Consider the following 13,615-nt stretch of genomic DNA (forward strand, 5'->3'; position numbering starts at 1 on the left):
TGTAAACTGTTTCTGGCTTTGAAACCTCGCTCCTCTGGTGACCCAGTTCAACAAGTTAGGATCATTATTTCTTTATTACGTGGCGACCCTCAAGACTGGGCATTTTCCCTTGAGCCAGGAGATCCTGCATTATGTAATATTGATGCGTTTTTCCTGGCGCTCGGATTGCTGTACGATGAACCTAATTCGGTGGATCAGGCAGAGAAAAATTTGCTGGCTCTGTGTCAGGGTCAGGATGAGATAGAGATTTATTGTCAGAACTTTAGAAAGTGGTCCGTGCTCACTCAATGGAATGAAGGTGCGCTGGCAGCTATTTTCAGAAAGGGTCTCTCTGAAGCCCTTAAGGATGTCATGGTGGGATTTCCCATGCCTGCTGGTCTGAATGAGTCTATGTCTTTGGCCATTTAGATCGGTCGACGCTTGCGTGAGCGTAAATCTGTGCACCATTTGGCGGTATTATCCGAGCATAAACCTGAGCCTATGCAGCGCGATAGGACTTTGACCAGAGTTGAACGGCAAGAACACAGACGTCAGAATGGGCTGTGTTTCTACTGTGGTGATTCCACTCATGCTATCTCCGATTGTCCTAAGCGCACTAAGCGGTTCGCTAGGTCTGCCACCATTGGTACGGTACAGTCAAAATTTCTTTTGTCCGTTACTTTGATCTACTCTTTGTCATCTTATTCTGTCATGGCATTTGTGGATTCAGGCGCTGCCCTGAATTTGATGGACTTGGAGTATGCTAGGCGTTGTGGGTTTTTCTTGGAGCCCTTGCAGTGTCCTATTCCATTGAGAGGAATTGATGCTACGCCTTTGGCCAAGAATAAGCCTCAGTACTGGACCCAGCTGACCATGTGCATGGCTCCTGCACATCAGGAGGATATTCACTTTCTGGTGTTGCATAATCTGCATGATGTGGTCGTGTTGGGGTTGCCATGGTTACAAGTCTATAACCCAGTATTAGATTGGAAATCAATGTCTGTGTCCAGCTGGGTTGTCAGGGGGTACATGGTGATGTTCCATTTCTGTCTATTTCGTCATCCACCCCTTCTGAGGTCCCAGAGTTCTTGTCTGATTACCGGGATGTATTTGATGAGCCCAAGTCCAATGCCCTACCTCCGCATAGGGATTGTGATTGTGCTATCGATTTGATTCCTGGTAGTAAGTTTCCTAAAGGTCGACTGTTTAATTTATCTGTACCTGAGCACGCCGCTATGCGGAGTTACGTGAAGGAGTCCTTGGAGAAAGGTCATATTCGCCCGTCATCGTCGCCATTGGGAGCGGGGTTCTTTTTTGTGGCCAAGAAGGATGGTTCGCTGAGACCTTGTATAGATTACTGCCTTCTAAATAAAATCAAAGTCAAATTTCAGTACCCCTTACCGCTGCTATCTGATTTGTTTGCTCGGATCAAGGGGGCTAGTTGGTTCACCAAGATAGATCTTCGTGGTGTGTATAATCTTGTGCGTATTAAGCGGGGCGATGAATGGAAAACTGCATTTAATACGCCCGAGGGCCATTTTGAGTACCTAGTTATGCCTTTCGGACTTGCCAATGCTCCATCGGTGTTTCAGTCCTTTATGCATGACATCTTCCGAGAGTACCTGGATAAATTCCTGATTGTATACTTGGATGATATTTTGGTCTTCTCGGATGATTGGGAGTCTCATGTGAAGCAGGTCAGAATGGTGTTCCAGGTCCTGCGTGCTAATTCTTTGTTTGTGAAGGGATCAAAGTGTCTCTTTGGTGTTCAGAAGGTTTCATTTTTGGGGTTCATTTTTTCCCCTTCTGCTATCGAGATGGACCCTGTTAAGGTCCAGGCCATCTATGATTGGACTCAGCCGACATCTCTGAAGAGTCTGCAAAAGTTCCTGGGCTTTGCTAATTTTTACCGTCGCTTCATCTGTAATTTTTCTAGTATTGCTAAACCATTGACCGATTTGACCAAAAAGGGTGCTGATGTGGTCAATTGGTCTTCTGCTGCTGTGGAAGCTTTTCAAGAGTTGAAGTGTCGTTTTTCTTCTGCCCCTGTGTTGTGTCAACCAGATGTTTCGCTTCCGTTCCAGGTCGAGGTTGATGCTTCTGAAATTGGAGCGTGGGCTGTTTTGTCGCAGAGAAGTTCTGATTGCTCGGTGATGAAACCATGCGCCTTCTTTTCCAGGAAGTTTTCGCCTGCTGAGCGAAATTATGATGTTGGCAATCGAGAGTTGCTGGCCATGAAGTGGGCATTCGAGGAGTGGCGTAATTGGCTTGAAGGAGCTAAGCATCGCGTGGTGGTCTTGACTGATCACAAGAACTTGACTTATCTCGAGTCTGCCAAACGGTTGAATCCTAGACAGGCTCGTTGGTCGCTGTTTTTCTCCCGTTTTGACTATGTGGTTTCGTACCTTCCGGGCTCTAAAAATGTGAAGGCGGATGCCCTGTCTAGGAGTTTTGTGCCCGACTCTCCGGGTTTGTCTGAGCCGGCGGGTATTCTCAAAGAGGGAGTAATTTTGTCTGCCATCTCCCCTGATTTGCGGCGGGTGCTGCAAAAATTTCAGGCTAATAAACCTGATCGTTGCCCAGCGGAGAAACTGTTTGTCCCTGATAGGTGGACGAATAAAGTTATCTCTGAGGTTCATTGTTTGGTGTTGGCTGGTCATCCTGGAATCTTTGGTACCAGAGATTTAGTGGCTAGATCCTTTTGGTGGCCGTCTCTGTCACGGGATGTGCGTTCTTTTGTGCAGTCCTGTGGGATTTGTGCTCGGGCTAAGCCCTGCTGTTCTCGTGCCAGTGGGTTGCTTTTGCCCTTGCCGGTCCCGAAGAGGCCTTGGACACATATCTCTATGGATTTTATTTCAGATCTCCCCGTCTCTCAAAAAATGTCGGTCATTTGGATGGTTTGTGATCGCTTCTCTAAGATGATCCATTTGGTACCCTTGTCTAAATTGCCTTCCTCCTCTGATTTGGTGCCATTGTTCTTCCAGCATGTGGTTCGTTTACATGGCATTCCAGAGAACATCGTTTCTGACAGAGGTTCCCAGTTTGTTTCGAGGTTTTGGCGAGCTTTTTGTGCTAGGATGGGCATTGATTTGTCTTTTTCCTCGGCTTTCCATCCTCAGACTAATGGCCAGACCGAACGAACCAATCAGACCTTGGAAACATATCTGAGATGCTTTGTTTCTGCTGATCAGGATGATTGGGTGTCCTTCTTGCCTTTGGCTGAGTTCGCCCTTAATAATCGGGCCAGCTCGCCTACCTTGGTTTCGCCGTTTTTCTGCAACTCTGGGTTCCATCCTCGTTTCTCTTCAGGGCAGGTTGAGTCTTCGGACTGTCCTGGTGTGGATACGGTGGTGGACAGGTTACAGCAGATTTGGACTCATGTAGTAGACAATTTGACCTTGTCCCAGGAGAAGGCTCAACGTTTCGCTAATCGCAGACGCTGTGTGGGTCCCCGACTTCGTGTTGGGGATTTGGTTTGGTTGTCATCTCGTCATATTCCTATGAAGGTTTCCTCTCCTAAGTTTAAGCCTCGTTTCATTGGTCCGTATAGGATTTCTGAGGTTCTTAATCCTGTGTCTTTTCGTTTGACCTTTCCAGATTCTTTTTCCATCCATAACGTATTCCATAGGTCATTGTTGCGGAGATACGTGGCACCTATGGTTCCATCTGTTGATCCTCCTGCCCCGGTTTTGGTGGAGGGGGAGTTGGAGTATATTGTGGAGAAGATTTTGGATTCTCGTGTTTCGAGACGGAAACTCCAGTATCTGGTTAAGTGGAAGGGTTATGGTCAGGAAGATAATTCCTGGGTCTTTGCCTCTGATGTCCATGCTGCCGATCTTGTTCGTGCCTTTCATATGGCTCATCCTGGTCGGCCTGGGGGCTCTGGTGAGGGTTCGGTGACCCCTCCTCAAGGTGGGGGGTACTGTTGTGAATTCTGTGGCAGAGCTCCCTCCTGTGGTCACAAGTGGTACTGCGGCTTCTGAGTTTCCTTCCTCAGGTGATGTGGTGAAGTCGTTAGTTGCTGCTCTATTTAACTCCACCTAGTGCTTTGCTCCTGGCCTCCAGTCAATGTTCTAGTATTGGTCTTGCTTCCTCCTGGATCGTTCCTGTGGCCTGTCTGCTCTGCATAAGCTAAGTTTTGCTTGTGTTATTTTTGTTTGCTATTTTTTCTGTCCAGCTTGCTTAATTGGTTTTTCTGGCTTGCTGGAAGCTCTGGGACGCAGAGGGAGCACCTCCATACCGTTAGTCGGTGCGGAGGGTCTTTTTGCCCCCTCTGCGTGGTTGTTTGTAGGGTTTTGTGTTGACCGCAAAGTTATCTTTCCTATCTTCGGTCTGTTCAGTAAGTTGGGCCTCACTTTGCTAAATCTATTTCATCTCTGCGTTTGTATTTTCATCTCTACTCACAGTCATTATATGTGGGGGGCTGCCTTTTCCTTTGGGGTATTTCTCTGAGGCAAGGTAGGCTTATTTTTCTATCTTAGGCCTAGCTAGTTTCTCAGGCTGTGCCGAGTTGCATAGGGAGCGTTAGGCGCAATCCACGGCTGCCTGTAGTGTGGTTGGATAGGATTAGGGATTGCGGTCAGCAGAGTTCCCACGTCTCAGAGCTCGTCCTATGTCTTTTGGTTATTGTCAGGTCACTTTGTGTGCTCTGAACTTCAAGGTCCATTGTGGTTCTGAATTACCTAATCATAACAGGTGCCCCACTTGAGACATTCTTCCAACTGGATGTGCAGCCATTTACGACCACTGTTTGGGTCCGATCACTAAGCCAGTTAAGAATCCACATAACAGTTGTATTGTCCATTCCATACTTAGTCATTTTTTTCAATAAGGATTGTGTGAGATACTTTGTCAAGTGCTTTGCTGAAGTCATGATATAATATATCTACAGCATTTTCCTGATCCACCCAGTCAGTGATTCTATCATAGAAGGAAATTAAGTTAGTCTGACATGACCTTTAGGGTATGTGCAAACGTCAGGATTTTATGTGAAAATTTCCTGAGCAAAACCGGAGATTTTCCCACATAAAATCCACACGTGTTTTTCTCGTGGTTTTGTCACTGTTTTTGCGCATTTTTTGTGCGGATTTTCCACGTTTTTTCCGGAGCATCCCAATTCAATAACATAGTGGTAAATGCGCAAAAAATCCCCAAAATTAATGAACATGCTGCGTATTTTTCCGCATGCATTTTTTTTGCGGAAAAATCCTGAGTACCTCTTCCAAATTATGTTGTTCCACAGATTCTACAGCAGTTTTTCTTTTTCTTCTGTACCCCTCTGATCTAAAGTTATGCCCCTTCATCCTGTGGGCATTTGCCTTTTTTCCTTTGATGTTAGCCAATCTAAACATGACTCAGCTTACATAGAACTGGTATGCGCCCAGTTGGTGAAGGGAAAATTTGAACCTTTGTTCCTGGAGGATATAACTTTGGAATGTAGGAACACAGAATAAAATGAGCAACTATTCCATAATCAGGGGAACAGTGGAAATTGGCGGAAGTACTCAGTTTAACCCTTTTCGGAAACTGATTTTAAATTTTTGTTATTTTGCCACACCCTTTTTTCTTGCAGTACAAGCAGTTAAGTAGGATGATTGGGTGAGTGATGGAGCATTTTTTCACAGTACTACATGAATATGATGGATTTTCAGCTGATCTTCACTCCTTATAGGTTTGATGCCGCACACGTCGCTGTCCGGAAGCTCCGTTCCTGGCATTCCTGTTAATGACACTGCTAGTGTAGCCGTCTACAGCGCAGTCGTGTAAGACGAAGTGTCATGTGAGCGTGCTGCTGCAGTTATCACACCCCTTCTCTGGGTAGTTACTTGGGTCAGAACTATGGGTGTACACTTTCCACAGGCTATGACTGTTATGACCTGGTGGTAAGGACAATAATGGACCTGGTGGTTAAGAGCACACGGAATGACCAGATAGTTACTAATAATATAGGACGAGCTCTGAGACGTGGGAACTCTGCTGACCGCAATCCCTAATCCTATCACACACACTAGAAATAGCCGTGGATTGCTCCTAACGCTCCCTATGCAACTCGACACAGCCTAAGAAACTAGCTAGCCCTAGAGACAGAAAAATAAAGCCTACCTTGCCTCAGAGAAATTCCCCAAAGGAAAAGGCAGCCCCCCACATATAATGACTGTGAGTAAAGATGAAAATTACAAACACAGAGATGAAATAGATTTAGCAAAGTGAGGCCCGACTTACTGAACAGACAGAGGATAGGAAAGGTAACTTTGCGGTCAGCACAAAAAACTACAAAAAGACTACGCAGAGGGCGCAAAAAGACCCTCCGCACCGACTCACGGTGCGGAGGCGCTCCCTCTGCGTCCCAGAGCTTCCAGCAAGCAAGACAAAATCAAAATAGCAAGCTGGACAGAAAAATAGCAAACCAGAGAAAAGCAAGCAGGAACTTAGCTTCTGCTGGGAAGACAGGTCACAAGAACGATCCAGGAGAGAACAAGACCAATACTGGAACATTGACAGGTGGCATGGAGCAAAGATCTAAGTGGAGTTAAATAGAGCAGCCAGCTAACGAATTAACCTCGTCACCTGTGGAAGGAAACTCAGAAGCCGCAGCTCCACTCACAACCACCAGAGGAAGCCCATGGACAGAACCAGCCGAAGTACCATTCATGAACACAGGAGGGAGCTTGCCAACAGAATTCACAATAGTACCCCCCCCCCCCCCTTGAGGAGGGGTCACCGAACCCTCACCAGAGCCCCCAGGCCGACCAGGACGAGCCAAATGAAAGGCACGAACCAGATCGGCAGCATGAACATCGGAGGCAAAGACCCAGGAATTATCTTCCTGACCATAACCCTTCCACTTGACCAGGTACTGGAGTTTCCGTCTCGAAATACGAGAATCCAAAATCTTCTCCATCACATACTCCAACTCCCCCTCAACCAACACCGGGGCAGGAGGATCAACGGATGGAACCACAGGCGCCACGTATCTCCGCAACAACGACCTATGGAATACATTATGGATGGCAAAAGAAGCTGGAAGGGTCAAACGAAATGACACAGGATTGAGAACCTCAGAAATCTTATACGGACCAATGAAACAAGGCTTAAACTTAGGAGAGGAAACCTTCATAGGAACATAACGAGACGACAACCAAACCAAATCCCCAACACGAAGTCGGGGACCCACACAGCGCCGGAGGTTAGCGAAACGTTGAGCCTTCTCCTGGGACAATGTCAAATTATCCACCACATGAGTCCAAATCTGCTGCAACCTATCCACCACAGTATCTACACCAGGACAGTCCGAAGACTCAACCTGCCCTGAAGAGAAACGAGGATGGAAACCAGAATTGCAGAAAAACGGCGAAACCAAAGTAGCCGAGCTGGCCCGATTATTAAGGGCGAACTCAGCCAAAGGCAAAAAGGACACCCAATCATCCTGATCAGCAGAAACAAAGCATCTCAGATATGTTTCCAAAGTCTGATTAGTTCGTTCGGTTTGACCATTTGTCTGAGGATGGAAAGCCGAGGAAAAAGACAAATCAATGCCCATCCTAGCACAAAAGGCTCGCCAAAACCTCGAAACAAACTGGGAACCTCTGTCCGAAACGATGTTCTCCAGAATGCCATGTAAACGAACCACATGCAGGAAAAACAATGGCACCAAATCAGAGGAAGAAGGCAATTTAGACAAGGGTACCAAATGGACCATCTTAGAGAAGCGATCACAAACCACCCAAATGACCGACATCTTTTGAGAGACAGGGAGATCCGAAATAAAATCCAAAGAGATATGCGTCCAGGGCCTCTTCGGGACCGGCAAGGGCAAAAGCAACCCACTGGCACGAGAACAGCAGGGCTTAGCCCGAGCACAAGTCCCACAGGACTGCACAAAAGAACGCACATCCCGTGACAAAGACGGCCACCAAAAGGATCTAGCCACCAAATCTCTGGTACCAAAGAGTCCAGGATGACCAGCCAACACCGAACAATGAACCTCAGAGATAACTCTACTAGTCCATTTATCAGGGACAAACAGTTTCTCCGCTGGGCAACGGTCAGGTCTATCAGCCTGAAATTTTTGCAGCACCCGCCGCAAATCAGGGGAGATGGCAGACAAAATTACCCCCTCTTTGAGAATACCCGCCGGCTCAGGAACACCCGGAGAGTTGGGCACAAAACTCCTTGACAGGGCATCAGCCTTCACATTCTTAGAGCCTGGAAGGTACGAAACCACAAAATCAAAACGGGAGAAAAATAGCGACCAACGAGCCTGTCTAGGATTCAACCGTTTGGCAGACTCGAGATAAGTCAAATTCTTGTGATCCGTCAAGACCACCACGCGATGCTTGGCTCCTTCAAGCCAATGACGCCACTCCTCGAATACCCACTTCATGGCCAACAATTCTCGATTGCCAACATCATAATTGCGCTCAGCAGGCGAAAACTTCCTAGAAAAGAAGGCACATGGTTTCATCACCGAGCCATCAGAACTTCTTTGCGACAAAACAGCCCCTGCTCCAATCTCAGAAGCATCAACCTCGACCTGAAACGGAAGCGAAACATCTGGCTGGCACAACACAGGGGCAGAAGCAAAACGACGCTTCAACTCTTGAAAAGCTTCCACAGCCGCAGAAGACCAATTGACCACATCAGCACCCTTCTTGGTCAAATCAGTCAACGGTTTAGCAACACTAGAAAAATTACTGATGAAGCGACGATAAAAATTAGCAAAGCCCAGGAACTTTTGCAGACTCTTCACAGATGTCGGCTGAGTCCAATCATAAATGGCCTGGACTTTAACAGGGTCCATCTCGATAGTAGAAGGGGAAAAAATGAAACCCAAAAATGAAACCTTCTGAACTCCAAAGAGACACTTTGACCCCTTCACAAACAAAGAATTTGCACGAAGGACCTGGAAAACCATTCTGACCTGCTTCACGTGAGACTCCCAATCATCCGAAAAGACCAAAATATCATCCAAATATACAATCAGGAATTTATCCAGGTACTCTCGGAAGATGTCATGCATAAAGGACTGAAATACTGATGGAGCATTGGAAAGCCCGAATGGCATAACCAGGTACTCAAAATGGCCCTCGGGCGTATTAAATGCTGTTTTCCATTCATCACCCTGCTTAATACGCACAAGATTATACGCACCACGAAGATCTATCTTGGTGAGCCAACTAGCCCCCTTAATCCGAGCAAATAAATCCGACAGCAGCGGCAAAGGGTACTGAAATTTGACAGTGATCTTATTAAGAAGGCGGTAATCAATACAAGGTCTCAAAGAACCATCCTTCTTGGCCACAAAAAAGAACCCTGCTCCCAATGGTGACGACGACGGGCGAATATGACCCTTCTCCAAGGATTCCTTTACATAACTCCGCATAGCGGAGTGCTCTGGCACAGATAAATTGAACAGTCGGCCCTTAGGAAACTTACTACCAGGAATCAAATTGATAGCACAATCACAATCCCTATGAGGAGGTAGGGAACTGGATTTGAGCTCATCAAAAACATCCCGGTAATCCAACAAAAACTCCGAGACTTCAGAAGGGGTGGATGACAAAATAGACAGTAATGGAACATCACCATGTACCGCCTGACAACCCCAGCTGGACACAGACATAGATTTCCAATCCAATACTGGATTATGGACGTGTAGCCATGGCAACCCCAAAACGACCACATCATGCAGATTATGCAACACCAAAAAGCGAATATCCTCCTGATGGTCAATTGGGTCCAGTACTGAGGCTTATTCTTGGCCAAAGGCGTAGCATCAATTCCTCTCAATGGAATAGGATACTGCAAGGGCTCCAAGAAAAAACCACAGCGCCTAGCAAACTCCAAGTCCATCAAATTCAGGGCATCGCCTGAATCCACAAATGCCATAACAGAATAGGATGACAAAGAGCAAATCAAAGTAACGGACAAAAGAAACTTCGACTGTACCGTACCAATGGTAGCAGACCTAGCGAAACGCTTAGTGCGCTTAGGACAATCGGAGATAGCATGAGTGGATTCACCACAGTAAAAACACAGCCCATTCCGACGTCTGTGTTCTTGCCGTTCAACTCTGGTCAAAGTCCTATCACATTGCATAGGCTCAGGTCTATGCTCAGATAATACCGCCAAATGGTGCACAGCTTTACGCTCACGCAAGCGTCGATCGATCTGAATGGCCAAAGACATAGACTCATTCAGACCAGCAGGCATGGGAAATCCCACCATGACATCCTTAAGGGCTTCAGAGAGACCCTTTCTGAAAATTGCTGCCAGGGCACATTCATTCCACTGAGTGAGTACAGACCACTTCCTAAACTTCTGACAATATATCTCTACCTCATCCTGACCCTGACACAGAGCCAGCAAGATTTTCTCTGCCTGATCCACTAAATTAGGTTCATCATAAAGCAATCCCAGCGCCAGGAAAAACGCATCAACATCACGCAATGCCGGATCTCCTGGCGCAAGGGAAAATGCCCAGTCTTGAGGGTCGCCACGTAACAAAGAAATAATGATTTTCCCTTGTTGAACAGGGTCACCTGAGGAGCGAGGTTTCAAAGCAAGAAATAATTTACAATTATTTTTGAAATTCAGAAACTTAGATCTATCCCCAAAAAACAAATCAGGAATTGGAATCCTAGGCTCTAACATCGGATTCTGAACCACAAAATCTTGAATGTTTTGTACCCTTGCAGTGAGATTATTCATACAAGAGAACAGACCTTGAATGTCCATATCTACACCTGTATCCTGAACCACCCAGAGGAAAAGGGGAAAAGAGAGACAAAACACACTGCAAAGAAAAAAAAATGGTCTCAGAACTTCTCTTATCCCTCTATTGAGATGCATTAGTACTTGTGGCCACCTGTACTGTTATGACCTGGTGGTAAGGACAATAATGGACCTGGTGGTTAAGAGCACACGGAATGACCAGATAGTTACTAATAATATAGGACGAGCTCTGAGACGTGGGAACTCTGCTGACCGCAATCCCTAATCCTATCACACACACTAGAAATAGCCGTGGATTGCTCCTAACGCTCCCTATGCAACTCGACACAGCCTAAGAAACTAGCTAGCCCCAGAGACAGAAAAATAAAGCCTACCTTGCCTCAGAGAAATTCCCCAAAGGAAAAGGCAGCCCCCACATATAATGACTGTGAGTAAAGATGAAAATTACAAACACAGAGATGAAATAGATTTAGCAAAGTGAGGCCCGACTTACTGAACAGACAGAGGATAGGAAAGGTAACTTTGCGGTCAGCACAAAAAACTACAAAAAGACCACGCAGAGGGCGCAAAAAGACCCTCCGCACCGACTCACGGTGCGGAGGCGCTCCCTCTGCGTCCCAGAGCTTCCAGCAAGCAAGACAAAATCAAAATAGCAAGCTGGACAGAAAAATAACAAACCAGAGAAAAGCAAGCAGGAACTTAGCTTCTGCTGGGAAGACAGGTCACAAGAACGATCCAGGAGAGAACAAGACCAATACTGGAACATTGACAGGTGGCATGGAGCAAAGATCTAAGTGGAGTTAAATAGAGCAGCCAGCTAACGAATTAACCTCGTCACCTGTGGAAGGAAACTCAGAAGCCGCAGCTCCACTTACAACCACCAGAGGAAGCCCATGGACAGAACCAGCCGAAGTACCATTCATGAGCACAGGAGGGAGCTTGCCAACAGAATTCACAACATATGACGTTGCCTTGTTATGATTGGGCAGTGTCAGAGTGGGTGGAAAGCGTACACCCTTGGAGTTGTCTGAAATAAACTGTCCAGTTAAATGATAAATAAATTAACTCCTAAGGCACCACTTACTTTGGTGAAATACATCTCCACAATGGAGGGGAAAAAAATATTTAAAAACAATGTAATGAACTAGAATGTTTAGTTCATAACCCAAAATTCTGCGAAAGGTCCTCTTAAAGTAGTTAACCATAGAATGTGTAACCCGGTAGCTTACTTTTTACAAACAATTATAATTACAATGTTGTGCATTTTTCATATCTTACTTTGCAATTTTGAAATAAACTTGTAAAAATGTATTTTAGTTCCTCCATATGATTTGCACAAAGGCCTAAAAGGCCGGGGTTATGTGAAAGTGTATATATCAGACGTCATGCATTATAGAGGCAGCAGCAATCACGGCATCTGCCCTATATAGGGCTGTGACGTACATGTACGGCAGTATACGCAAAGTGATTAAATTAAAAAATCCAGTGACAGGTCCTCTTTAAAGCTTCTTTTCTTACATTACTGCTATTAGTGTTATGCTGCACAGGGACAGAGAGATGGAAAAGCAACTAAGCAGCAGAAAAGTAATAACCATTCTCAGCTCACGGCTTATACATACAGTAATTACATTGCTGCACATCCTTATAGTTGAACAAAGCAATAAGTAATTAAAAAAGTCATTTATTTTGTCTGTTCTGTACATCAACATGCTTCCAATATCATGCAGACACATAGGAGTCTGTTGAGTTCTATATGAATCCAAGAGGAAAAACTGTGGCATGCTCCATTATTTTTTAGAAAAACCATTGTGCAGGGTCCGTACACTTTAACCAGACTTTTTTTTAAGTAACCTGTTGAGTAGAGACACTTTACAGTATTGCAGGGTAGCAGACACGCGTCTCACATAATAGCAGCTTAGCTTACTAACCCCTAAAAATCTCTATGTAATGATAAGAATATTTTTTCTATTAATACATTGTTTGCTTTTATTGATCAGCAATGTAATTGTAACATTTTGCTTTCAATCCATTTTAGCTGAAGTTATATTTCTGTAATAATTATTTCACCTTCTACAGATCTAGATATTAGAAAGACTCTTCATCCACCCATGGTCAATTAGGACAATCTGTTGATATAATGCTTAGGCTCGTGAAGACTTTAAAGGAAAAGCTCTTCCAATAAAAGAGACAAGCAAGAGAAAGTTCTCATAAAATTTAAGACAGACAATAAAATAGAAAACTTTCAAGCTGATAAAATATTGAGAAAAGACAGCATGTAGTGCATAGCTGTACGTCTCTTCATACATTAATGGCCCAAGGGTTGTAGGATCCAGGCACATCTCTTGGGATCTGCAACAAACAAAGAGGTAAAGGGACAAATAATAAAAAATGATGTACCACATGTCACATATCTAACTACAGTTCACAATCTATGTGATAACTTACAGAATATGATGTGAACTAATCGAAAAACAGAGAAAAAAACTAATTGAACATTATTTCACACAAAAACCCCAAAATGGGCAGGATAAAATTGATGGCACCTTTTTAAAATTGTAGGTGCAACTTTGTTTCAAGCTTGTAATGCTCGTTCAAACTCACCTCTGGCAAATAACAGGTGTGGGCAATATGAAAATCATACCTGAAGCCAGATAAAAAGGGGAGCAGTAGACTCAATCTTTGCATTGTGGGTGTGTCTTTGCCGCACTAAACCTGGAGAACAGAAAGAGGAGAGGAGAACAGAACTGCCTGAGGACATGACAACCAAAATTGTTGAGCAATATCAATAATCTCAAGGTTACAAGTCCATCTCCAGAGATCTTGTCCACGGTGCGCAACATAATCAAGAATTTTACAACCCATGGCACTGCAGCTAATCTCCCTGGACGTGGGCAACAAAGAA

At 45.1% G+C, this 13,615-nt stretch overlaps 1 protein-coding gene across 1 annotated transcript in view; it reads right to left on the reverse strand.

Moving 5' to 3' along the window:
- Window positions 1–12,378: 12,378 nt before the first annotated feature.
- Window positions 12,379–13,615, reverse strand: part of LOC138644803 (aldehyde oxidase-like) — a 145,202-nt gene continuing 143,965 nt past the window's right edge. Inside the window, exon 35 of the mRNA XM_069733622.1 lies at window positions 12,379–13,062. Within this exon, the coding sequence (XP_069589723.1) occupies window positions 13,012–13,062 (51 nt within the window). The 3' untranslated portion in view covers window positions 12,379–13,011. The remainder of the gene's footprint in view (window positions 13,063–13,615) is intronic.

This window comes from Ranitomeya imitator, chromosome 7 (assembly GCF_032444005.1).
Source record: "Ranitomeya imitator isolate aRanImi1 chromosome 7, aRanImi1.pri, whole genome shotgun sequence".
Classification (NCBI taxonomy): Eukaryota; Metazoa; Chordata; class Amphibia; order Anura; family Dendrobatidae; genus Ranitomeya; species Ranitomeya imitator.